Below are 13029 nucleotides of genomic sequence, written 5' to 3' on the forward strand. Positions count from 1 at the left end.
AGAAGTATACATATTTCAGACTTTAAATCAAACAGCTGTGTTTATTTTTAAAATATGTTATTTAGAGTCTTTTGTTTGTAGAATATGTCAGTTATAAAATATTTTCCAATATTATGACATATGCCTGATGTTTAATATCCTATTAAGATGCATATTTAAAAATACAACTTATAAATGAAAAAAAAAAAAACATTAAGAAATGTCCTACATTTTGACTTTAGTGTAACCTAGATACAAGCCATTTCATAATGGATTTAGATTAATTTTTTCAGTCAACAGAATCTATAATGTCACACAAGTCTTCCATATCCGGTGAATCTCTCAATGGTTTCGACAATGAATTGTCCTCCTGCTCAGGAAACAAGGGTTGCATAAAAAGTTTTTCAAAGAAGTTCTCCCCAAATTTCACTGCCTCTTTCTGTTGTGAGCACTGCAAACATTGCTCGTTCTCTGTAACTTTGTCAGAGTTTGAGCAACAGGTACATTTTTCATTGTTATCATTTGTTGATGTCAAATCATCAAGTAAACATGACAACTGATTATGTACCACGGCCGATTGATTCATCTCATTAAGTCTTTTCAAATCATCTAGAAGGATGTCATTTTGATTTTTAACTTTATATTCCATTGTTATTTTCTCATTCATTGTTGTCTCGTCCAACCAAAATCCTCTTTTAGAATGTCTGAATTTTGTTGGATTCTTTGTAAAGAAACTGTCAAATTCATCAGATGGACACTTTGACTGATTAAGGTCATTTTCCGATTCGGAATCTTTATTTCCTTCGGACATCTTTGCAGACTGTGAATCAGATTCCTTCATAGAACTTCCTTTCTCATCAGTGCTACGTGCATCACTAGGAGTCAGATCACTTGATTTAGAACATGTAGATTCCATGTCAACAGAACTGTCATTATATCCACATTTTGAATCAGAGTCACTTTTCTTTTCAGTCTCGTCCATTTGGTCACTTACAGAATCTTGTGAACCTGACATTAATATGTCTTCACCATTTGGTGATTTTGATGTAGGTTCAATGTCTTCACCATTAGGTGATTTTGATGTAGGTTCCTCAGAACTATTCTGCTTTAGCTGCTCAGGACTAGTCTCTTCATAATCAAATTTCATTGAACATTCTAACTTTTCACTAAGATCACTTGAGCTATCATCCTTCAGAACATCAGGTTCTATTAAAAACAGATAATCAGCTTCTTCATCCTGCAAGAAAGAATATTTTGAAATGAAAGTTTATTATTGCCTAAAAAACATATGTCTCCCCTAATCCTAAGTTCCAAGGGGTATTACACACAATAAATTCTGTGGATTATACATTTAATTTCTGTCCTAACTACCTACAAGGTTTCATAAAAGTTGTTTCCAAGCTTAAAAAGGTGTGATAGAAATGGCAAAAACAATATGTCTAAATGCCAAGATTGGATAATGTGTAGAGCATAGTATCATACTACAATTCAGTATATGTGTAGAGCATAGTATCATACTACAATTCAGTATATGTGTAGAGCATAGTATCATACTACAATTCAGTATACAATACATACTGGTATATATTATAATGATACTTCGAGGTGATAAAATAATATGATACTTTGAAGTGATACAATAATATCATGATACTTGGAAGTGATACAATAGTATCATGATAATTCAAAGTGATACAATAATATCTTGATACTTCCAAGTGATACAATAATATGATACTTCAAAGTGAAACAATAATATACAGATACTTCCAAATGATACAATAATATCTTGATACTTCCAAGTGATACAATACATATCATGATTTGTATGGTGACTATGGTCATACAGTTTTGGCAGTATTGCCTTGCATAAACAGCAGACAGTCTATCTTTAGTCATTATTAGGATTTTGATTTTAAAGATTTAATATTACGCAAAAAAAAAATTGTAATTGCCACAAATAAGTCTCCATGAGAAAAATACATCTTCTGAAGAGCGTAAGATACAATATTAAATAGCACTGAAATTGGATTGACATACTAAGAATCATTCTTCTTAAGAATCATGCAAATTCTGTAAAATGTGATACACCTAAAAAAAGGCTACATATTCTTATATTTGTTATTAAGTTGCTTTATAGGTCTATATGATGCAGTGTATAATTATTCATTCCAATCTGTCTACTCCTAGGAGATAATCCACATGGAAAATCTAAAAGTTTCTGTTATATTTTAGGGTAATTGACAGAGTTATCTCCCTTAATTTTGAATTCTACAGTACATTCTATATAATTTTTATCTCAAATGATCATATGAACAAGGGTTATATGGAAAGCCATGTGTTAACTTCTGTTTACTGTAATATTTCATGTAAAATATCAAAATCAAAAACATGCAGGCTTTTCAACCATGAATCACATTTTGAATGATTCTTAGATGGAATGCTACCTAAATCACAAAAATAAGTATGTACTCAATTTTTTTGGTTTACAGTTACTGTAATTCCAAATTTACAGCAATATACCTTTAAATAAAGACAAAATTAACAGCAATATATCTTTGAATAAAGACAAATTTACAGCAACATACCTTAAAATGACGACAAATTTACAGCAACATTCCTTTCAATAAAGACAAATTTATAGCAATATACCTTTAGAAAAAAACAATGTTTGAGAGCTATATGTAATCCTACTTAAAACTATTGGCACGAGACATATTTTCACACTACAACTTTAAAAATCAAGTCTAAAATGACAAATTTATTCTTGATGCTAGAGACCAATTATCACCATCTTATTAACACCTTTTAGAAATCGGTTCTGAGAAAAGCACCAATGTACATCCTATACTATATAATGCCCAAGAAGGAATGGAAATCAACTTTGTGACAGTAGAACCCATGTATACCACACCCTGTTGTAGGAGGATTTTCTTGTCGTTAATTGATGACCAATAGTTGACCTTAGGCTGACATTACTGGTGGGATTGTTGTTTTGTGAAGTAAACACCAATATATTTATAAATGTTACACGTGTAGTTGATTGAAGTTACATAACAAAAAGATGTGTTTGTTTATGTTATTGATGTTGATATCAACATCATGTGACATAAGGTGTACTTGTTTAGTAAATTCCACGGATTGATAGTGGGAAGAACCGTGACTGTAAATGAAGTGTATTTAAGTAGTTGTTTGACGCTCATCTCTCGGACAGAAAACTTCAGTTTTTCACTCTCCCACACTATTATATGTTTTGAGAATTATTGTTGTTCATAGATTTACATTATAAGTTATTTTTATTCTATGTGTATGTATCTTTATGACTGTTGACTTGACATTGATATTGGTTCATACTGTAATGATACAAATTTCTTTTGTAGAATGTGATTTAAGATTGTTGCAGCAGCTTGGGTCATGCCGAGTTGGAAAATTTTTTTAAAAATAAACAAGTTTTATTGAACTGTCCAGGTGAGCTGTTATCCCAATACAAGTGTTTGTGTTTTATTTCTAAATAATTTATGTTCGATTGAGGTTACATTAGAACATAATATCTATTCTTGTTATACAATAAAAATATTTTTTTTGCACTCCAGATTTTTCCACAAAGACAACGTATAACTAACAGGATTTATAATGATCCATGAAAGTTTAAGACTAATTCGAACCTTTTGTTTCTTCTTTTTTTTATATTAAGACATGAAATTATCAAGTAATTCATAAACATGCTTCTATACAAAACAAGAGCAAAAGGAAAAATAAGATTGTTACTAATAGTTTCATGTAAAAAAATAAATAAAATTTCTAATTTTTCCCTTTTATTACATAGTGAAGGTATTTTTACAGTAAACTTCACATTAAAAGTATGGTCTGCTCTAAGAAACAAGTATCAGTAAAATAGTTCAAGAAATAAGTTACTATATGAACTTATTTTCCCTGATACTAATTTTTGCAAAGTAGAATGTAAATCCAAATAAACGGCTATCTAACACTAGTATACTCAATCAAACATCTATTCTATTATAAAATGTCTTATTTCCAGCAGTTTATTCTTACTTATATCTTACCTACAAAATTAGCAAAACATTTGGACACTAAAAAGTTTCTTAGTAGTGTTAATAGTAATTTCTACAAAATTGCCCACTTTGGCCCTTAAGGATGTTCACTGCTCATGTTCAGTCATTTTTGTCAGATATTCAGACTCCTCATGTTTTATCCATATCAACATAATTATTTTTTGCCTAAAGACCGCCACTTTTCCTTTCAAAATTTCATTAAACACACCTTAAATTGAGTTTTCAAAGTTTTTTTTTTTTTTTATAAAATTCTTATTTCTTCAGATTTTTTAATAGACAAAACTAAGATGAAGCCTATAGAAAATCAAATATATCCTTTTCCTGTCAAAACCTCAAAACCCAGCTCACTGACCTCAAAACCCACCACACTGACCTCAAAACCCAGCTCACTGACCCATCATTTCTTTCTATTCATATTGTTCAAACATGAAAGACCTTCAAAGATTTCACAACCTTCTGATATCCCCTTTATTTTCAAACAGAGCAACAGACATCTTTAATTCATTGGTGTTATGAAGTTAATTCAAAATTAAATTTTGATAGCTCACTTTATTTCTTTATTTACTAACCTCTGTTCTCTCCCTATCACTTTTTGTCAACTCTTCTTTAAATTCCTCCATTTGTTTTAATACAACATCAGATTGATTCATCATATTTAGGGCATCACGGTCTTCTTTCATAATGCGATTGAACTTCCTCCGAGGAACAGTATATCTCATTTGTATTCCTTCAATCCAAACCACACCAAAAAGCCATGGAGGATCCAAATGTCTCCACCGAGCTGACACTCTGCACTTTAAATTGGCCTGACTTGCCTAAAATAATTCAAATATAATACTGCATAATTTCAAATGTAAATTAAAGCCTCTAAAATATTTTAGTTGTAAAGGCAATGATGGTTTCCATTTGCCAGAAATTATCTTCCATGTGTTTAATTAAATCCTGATAATGGAAAGAAATCATTGGCCACTCTTTGAACACTCCTCCTCTGATAAATTACAATTTGTACAATTATATTTATATTTTAAAAAATGTCAAAAGACTGCAAATGTATTGCTGCATAACTATGGATTTTCATTTTTCAGGGGTGAACAAATTTCTCTTTTGTTGTAAAAATGTTTATTTCTTATTTTTTTATGTAATGATTTTCTTGTGATTCAGGAATATGCCATATTGCTCACCCCAAAGAATAACTCTTAATGATTTAATTATTTGCATGATTTTTTTTTGGGTCCTTACATCCACTTTGAATATAGTGAGAATTAAATAAACATAACAACCACATGGCATTGATGTGACTATATATGGGATGTCATGTGACCTACAAGTTAATGAAATAAAGGAGGAGTGGGGTAACAATGAATATTCATATTTTCAAGAAATACAGTGAAACCTGTCTAAACTGAACCATAAATAAATCCAAAACCTGTCTATACCAGACCTGAATGATCCAAAACCTGTCTACACCAGACATGTTTTTATGCCATTTCCTATCAGTTTAAATGAAATTTGAACCTGGATAAACCAGACACGTGTCCAAAAGAGGTCCAGTTTAGAGAGTTTCCACTGTAATTATTTTGATTGTAAATACCTCAGAACTTGTCTGTTCCAAGAGATACATCAGTGATGAACCTGTTGTTTCACCTGAGGAGGAGTCTGAGGCTGACATTGTCTTTCCTTTGTCACCTGCCTGGGTAAAAATAGCCTGAAAAATTAAAAACAAAATCAATTAATAGCATTATCAATACGATGGGGCATTTGAGACGTCCTTTAATCTAGAATCTTAGTTCCCTTAACTACTCTTTAGTAACGATAGCCATTTTTTTCATGGATCAAAAATCCATATGGTCACTTTGTAAATGATACCCTTAAGAACAATCATGTCAACTTTCATAGAATTCTGTCTTTTAGTTTCTGAGGAAACGATTTTTAAAGTAATATAATCAAAAAGAGCAAAAACCTCCAAAAAGGACAACTCCAACATGGGTTATCAATGTTTTTTTTTAGTCCACACCAACAATTATCAAAGATAACTAAGAAGCTTGGGATTCCCAACACATTTGATGTAACAATATAAAACCATTTTACCTGTGGAATAGGGGGCCGTAAACCCTTGGCATCTGTTGATGTCCAGACAGGCATAGGATATGGCAGTACTGTCATTGGCTGGTAAAATCCACCCATCACTTGGGGATAAAATGAAAGACCTATAAAAAAAAGTTTTAGATTCAAATAATCAAATCAAAATTTGACCTATTTATTCCCAACAAAGACTCGCCTATTACAAATGACGTATCATTTCTCCCCATTCGCTGCCCATTTATGTTGCCTTATTTACCCAAAGCAATATAATTTTTTTAATAGAAGTTCTTAAGAAAATTCATTCCATAATTAAATGTTCAATGAGGTTTTTTTTAACATTTTAATGTACACTTTCTCTTAAGATTTACAGAGCATACAATGATGATGTTCAAGATATAGAGTTGGTCTTCCAGTGAATTAAAACAATCACCTCGCCCAAGCACAACAATGCCTTAGTCTGAGAGTTTTCTTAACATCCATGTTAACTCCAATCAAAGTCTTTGAAATTGATGACATCACAAACAGTTCATAATTTTCTCAGATTAAGGTAAAATGTTAAGTTTTGTGGCCCTGGGCCTGATGTTCTTTGGGTAGTTAACTCAAAATTTGAGGATAAGTTTATAACATTTTATCAATATCTATTGAATTGTCTAAGAGAAAATTTAAATCTCTGTCTTGTGTTTAATATTGACTCACCAGATTGTGGATAATAGGGCCATTGTACATTGTCAGGCTTGGTGCTTGGTACGGTCAAAGCTGAGGATGAGTATGGGACATTCTTAGGGATGATCTGTACCATGGGTAATCCACCACTATGATACATGGCAGCCGCTGTACTCTTTGTTATACCAAGCCCATACATGTCTGAAAATGCCATTTTTGATTGATTGCCTTCCTTTTTAGCCACTTCACCTTGGGCAGTTGAAATGGGGAATGGAGGGAGGAAGACTTTTATTTCCCCTGATTTAAAGGCTTTGTAGTTCTGAACCTCATCAGGATCAGGGGAATGTCCTCGTTTCATGCCTTGAGATGATTCCTGCATCACACTGTATTTGCTACTCATGTTCAGTAAAACTAGATTACTGTCCTGTTTTGCCTGCTCCAAGTAAATTTTCTCTTGTCGTTTTGTATGTTCTTGTAGTGATTCTTGTGTTAAGGACATGACAACGTTAGGTTCCTCTTCTTCTGGGGCAGCAGCCTGGGCGTCTCGTGACGTCTCTTCACCTATCTCCTCTGTCTGACAAGAAGGACTGGGTACCATATCTTCCTTCTCTGATACAAGTACCTGTTGATTAAACCAATAACAAATCAATGTTTAACCTTTCAGAAAGTACAAATCTTAAATAAGTGTATCAACTAAAATCTCATATTAAAAAATAGGAGTCAGTGACATTCTATACAGGTAGCTCCTCTGAAGCATTAATGCTCAAAATTATTCTGCCTGTTATGAAATATACACTTGGGAAATGATGCATGCAGTTTGAAGTTTTTACAAAGTTAAAGCCCAAAGCAGGTGTTACAGAAAGTCTTCCATATCATTGTTTACTGAGACATCGTCCATAGCAACATGGCAGAACATGGAAAACCATGAAAATCAGTACCACACACACAACAGTACTTTCACAGTAGCATGCAAATGTGTATAAATTTTCAATGATAATTAAGATTACAATTAACTACATTTTTGTATCATTAACCAACAGGAAAATATTGTCTAAATGCAGTAATGTATTAATTTTAGCTAAGTTTTCTACCTTTGTACTGCTACAGAAACTCGGTGGTTTAGGATAAGGAATGTCAACTTCAAAATCTGGAACTTCATCGGAATCTAGAAAGAAGACAAATCTTATTAGTCATAGCTACTGACATTAAGTTTAATTAAATTTTAACACATACAGTCCACCCAGGGAGACCAATGGTAAATTTGACTAAACATCTTTTGACATTTGATCATAAGTGAAAATTTTCACAAGTAAAAACAGTGTTAGAAACTGAATTTTTTGTTAACATAGACCCATCATTATTTTACACAGACTACACTGTACACTTTAAAGCAACTTCAGCCAATTTCATCATAGACCTGCTTGATTTAAAATAGACTGGGTCCTTAGGTCTACTGCTGATTTTTTTCACTGTAAAAATCTTTAAATATGTACCAGGGTTTTCTCTAATTTTTGCTGGAACAGGTCAAAAACAGCTATGAACAGGTCAAAACTTAAAAATGCTACATACAGCTGTAAAGAAAAAACTCAGTTTGAACAGGCCAAAAGTGCACTTTGAACCATGCAATTTGGCCTCCAATTGCTTCTTAGGGAAAAACCCTGATGAAAAATATTAAATTTTTTTACAACTAGGTAAATGTACTACCTTAACCTACCTATAGCATTGCTATCATCGGTGTAACTCTCATTACCGCTACGTTTATCTGAGGAAGATGAATAAGTCTTTGGCTGGCTCATCAAGAATCTGGAAATAGAAACATATATGAATATTATGCAGTCATCAATAATTAACAACATTAATCCTCAAGTTCAGTGCTCTAGGGTTTTTGAAAATTTTTAGGTTTCCACAGAAAGACTTCAAATGAAAATTTACTCTCCCACAATTAAAGTCAGCTTTCCGATTTAACAAATACCTGCAGGATCAATTTTGTCTACTTGCTGAAGGAGAAAAAATATTACGAGCTACTTCCCCACACCAAAATTGCACTTGCCTGAGGTAACAAAAAATTAGAATGTTAAAACACTGACAAGTAGAAACTGTGAATTCAGAAACAAATGATTATTTAACAGTCGAAATAAACACAATGAAAGTATCTTTACCTTTCAGAAAATTATTTGAGAGAGTAATAAAAGAAACCATGATTTTAGTTGAGATCAAAAGAATGTAATCCAGGGACAAAGACCAGACATAGAAAACAAACAAGAAACAACTGAAAGAACACAAAGTAACCAAAATAATGCATACAAAGTAACCAAAATAATACATACAAAGTAACCAAAATAATGCATACAAAGTAACAAAAGTAAATGAGCAACTCGGACTGTACTAATAACTGGGAGCATGAACTAGGTGCACCAATAGTAACACTCACTGAGTTGCTCATAAAAAGTCCAGGGTAGATGAATGAGGAAAGGAAAACTATGATACTTTGAACAAATCAGTTTTCATGGTGCAGATGGATACACCGTAATGATCCACGAGTTCATAATGACAACCATAAAACTTCTGTAGTGATAACTTCAATCTTGTAGCAACATAACCTTGTTCCAGAAGCCTAATGGTAAGAAGTAAAGTGCTATACAAAAGTTTTCGGCAAACTCTGGCATAACATACGAGTTGTGATATGATAACTCCATAGGCAAGTACAGAAGAGATGTTGCAACAGATGAAAGGAAAGTTGACAATACAGAATGAAAAGTCATTGGGTTTGCCACATAGTTTGGTAAATAGTTCTCCTTTACTATTGATCTCTAAGTGTAGATAAAAAATGAGGCTAACTTCACAGTGCCTGTAGTATCCTTTATCTCAAGTTCTTTTTGGTAAATGCAAATATCAAATCCCAGATTATCTGATTGTCTAACGATAATATGTCATCTTTATAGCAAAACTGAGATCTAGCTAAACAATGTTCCACCTTTTGGATCAGATCAGCTATAAAGTCAGCCTCATAAGAATGAAGGAATAGGTCAGCAAGTAGAGCAAAAAATGTTATAATGTCATTATGGATTAATGCGGTCTAAATCTTTAAATGATCCTATAAATAAGACCATAAGAATTCTGATGTCCAAAAGAATGTCACACCTCTGGAACCAAATAATTAGGAAAAACAAAATACTCCCTTAACATCAAATGATCAATAGCATCAATCGCTATTGTTACTTAACTAACAGCAGGACATATGTAAAATATAATTCTTTGATGTTTTCTGCTTCCAATCCACTTTTTTACCAATATATTTGTTAAATACAAAACTCTGTTGATTCCATTCATTAAAACAATATGATCTACCAATAAGGATTTTACTTTCAAGTTACACCTGAACAGACTTTTTCTATGGAGGACCACACTTACATCAGAGACTTCTTGTTACAATTAACCTATCTAAGCACACTATAACACCAAAACTTAATCCCCAGTCATACTTTTGTAGTTAGAATGCAGAGATCTTTATGCATATACTTGGGTTACAGTTAAACCTTAACAAGTCAAAATCAAAGAGATCAGACAAAAATGTCAAGAGTGATCTCACATTAATTTCATGTGTACAGGTACACAATGTCCTTATATGAAGGGTAATAACAAAATTACCAAACTGATAAAATCTAGGCAGTAGTGGAAAACAATCACAATAGTCCTGACTTTGTAAGGGCATTTAAAATGAAAGGTGGGTTAAACCAGGTTTGGTAAACCTCCTGCTTCCCGTTCATTATGGTATATATAGTAGAACTCATGACCTGATGATACATACCTTTTGATGTTATTGGTATAATTAAGTTGTTCATAAGTACCAGATGAATTATCATCAAGGATTTGTCCACACTGTATAGATCCAGGTATAGACTGCTGAAAAAAATAAAGAAAAATATGGTATCTAATGTGGCATTAAATGATAACTGGCCAAGTTTCAAAAACATTTTTGGGGGTAAAAACAACTTAAAATGACAAGAACTTTTGTGTCAATGATCTAACCAAAGTAAATCTTGATCACTATTTCATGGGAGGTAGATCTAAGGCAAGGGACATAACTTGAAATCAGTGATATGCTTGTATCATATTCAATTTCACCAAAGCCTATCAAGCTTTCATTTGAAACAGAATGAAATCAATCCAAGTTACTTTGAAGCTTTCAGGAGATTGATGCAAAATGCTGAATACAAACATTCCAATAATTTGAAAGAGTTGTGTCCCTTGCCTTAGGTCTACCTCCTTCATATCTTCTTAAGTAATCATCAGGGAACTGTTGTAGTACAGACAGATGGACAGATGGAAAAACAACCTTTTGTTGGGTATCACATAATATCTTACCACTTTGGGTGGTAGGGTATAAAAACATGTTTCAAAAGACTAATCCTATTTATGAAAGTTAGTCACTTACAAATTACTACTGGTATGACATTTAATCATACTTTGTGCAGGGTAAAATTTCCCCTTGTTTACCATAAAAGGCATTTATCATTTTGTAGTCCATATTCTTTTAACTGCAGGGTTATTCTGTTAGAGAAAAATGATTCTGTAACAGATTCAGTTATGATTATAAGAATGAATTATTAGAACACCTGACATTGTCATCACTTTGTATTTGTCTGTAAACTTATTAAAAAATCTTCACCTCAGAATCTACAGACTGAATTTTCCAAAATTGTGACCATGATGACTGTTGCCAAAAATCCTTACTGCCGTAACTATAAATAGAACATCGGGGTCATATTTTGAGCTTGTATTTCTGAAACTAAACTACATATTTGAAAAACTGTTACAAGAGAAAAAATTTTGGTAAAACCCATGTAGGAATTACTGACCTTTAGTTCTAATCACATTTTAATTTTTCTAATAAATAAAGTACCTTTAATGAAATGTTTTTGTTTTCAGGTTTTGATATGCTATCATCTCAAGCAACAACTCATTCAAATTGGTTAAGAGACGAGAGATCACAAAGAGAACTTTTCAATGAGGCCATGAATATATATACAGTCCACTCGGGTCACATGCTTCATCAGCCATTGATAAACTTCAGTATTCCACACAAATGTATTACATACATCAAGCCCGTACTGCTTTCCAGATTGTATGTGAAAATATTGCTCCGTCTCAAAGTGAAGTATTGATGAAGACGGTATTTGAAGGCATAAAAACAGACACAAAAGAACAAAAACCAGAAGATTCGCTCTCAGAAACTATAACTGCTGCTTATAAGAAAGCTGAGGATCATACTTCTAAGGTGCATATCTTGTCAATCATTGTTGGACAGTACACTAAAGCTGAACTCCTTCCTTACATTGAAGGATTAACCGTCTACAAAATTGACTCAGCAAGAAAATATGCAGCAATGCATGGTCCAGGAGAGTATATTGCTCCACCTAAGGTTTACAGAATACGCCTACCAAAATAAAAAATCCATCAATTTATTGAATTCATATCGGCTCCTTGCTACCTTCAAGTTGTTGGATTTGGATCTAAGCATCTCAAATTGTCATCAGGATTAGAAGTAAAGGTTCCAAAAGTTATAAGGACTATGATAGCATCCAGACTAATATCCTCAAACAACAAGTACTGCTCAGAATATAGCATCACACCACCTGTAGAGCAACTCTGTACAAAATAATCAAAGTTTGTGCAGCCTCCCAACTGAAATCACTTCATGGTTTTGACAACTTCATTCATGAAGGTATGGAATGCATTGAAAATTTAAAGAAGCTGGCTACAAATCTTGGATCCAGGGGTTTAGAAGGAAGTAAAGTTACAGAAATTCAGAGTAAATTAGAAATTTGTAAGCAGCATCTAAAGAATGATTTTCGGGGTCATGTAGTTCCAGAAAGCAAGTGTATTCAACATTGTACACAGTTAGCCTTGTCAGAGAAACCATGTAGCCATCCACACACAAATACAGATAACTGCGGATCTTGTGACCTAATGTATGAATTAAAAAGTGAACTTACTAATCTGGTGAACTCAACAACATTCACCATCGTCCAAGACAAAGAGGAAACACTTAATGATTTGGAAATGTCAACAAAGAAAATATGGCAGTGGAGAAATCATTTAATCAGGAGTGAGTCTGAAAATGATGATGATAACTTCGAAATTATACCAATGATACATATCACTGATGGAGAAGTGAAGCAGAGATGGCATATTATTTCCCAGATATTTTCCTATGCATTTGAAATCCTGA

The 13029-nt window shown here is 32.8% G+C and overlaps 1 protein-coding gene and 1 pseudogene across 8 annotated transcripts in view; one reads left to right on the plus strand and one right to left on the minus strand.

Annotated features, from left to right (window-relative positions):
- LOC148601957 (uncharacterized) overlaps positions 1 to 13029 on the minus strand; it is a 60371-nt gene continuing 47342 nt past the window's right edge. For 6 of the 8 annotated variants that reach the window (XM_088556024.1, XM_088556030.1, XM_088556026.1 and 3 more), the window contains 8 exons: positions 10606 to 10700; positions 8512 to 8600; positions 7889 to 7962; positions 6831 to 7419; positions 6141 to 6259; positions 5644 to 5757; positions 4622 to 4867; positions 119 to 1216 (listed from right to left, as the gene is read on the minus strand). In XM_088556024.1, the coding sequence (XP_088412150.1) occupies positions 269 to 1216; positions 4622 to 4867; positions 5644 to 5757; positions 6141 to 6259; positions 6831 to 7419; positions 7889 to 7962; positions 8512 to 8600; positions 10606 to 10700 (2274 nt within the window). In that variant the 3' untranslated portion in view covers positions 119 to 268. Of the gene's footprint in view, positions 1217 to 4621; positions 4868 to 5643; positions 5758 to 6140; positions 6260 to 6830; positions 7420 to 7888; positions 7963 to 8511; positions 8601 to 10605; positions 10701 to 13029 lie in introns of all 8 variants that reach the window. The other 2 variants (XM_088556028.1, XM_088556031.1) reach the window with 2 other exon arrangements.
- LOC148601958 (uncharacterized) lies at positions 11884 to 13021 on the plus strand (annotated as a pseudogene).

This window comes from Perna viridis, chromosome 12 (genome assembly GCF_037379345.1).
Source record: "Perna viridis isolate PV_CMFRI_1.1 ecotype Kerala chromosome 12, ASM3737934v1, whole genome shotgun sequence".
Classification (NCBI taxonomy): domain Eukaryota; kingdom Metazoa; phylum Mollusca; class Bivalvia; order Mytilida; family Mytilidae; genus Perna; species Perna viridis.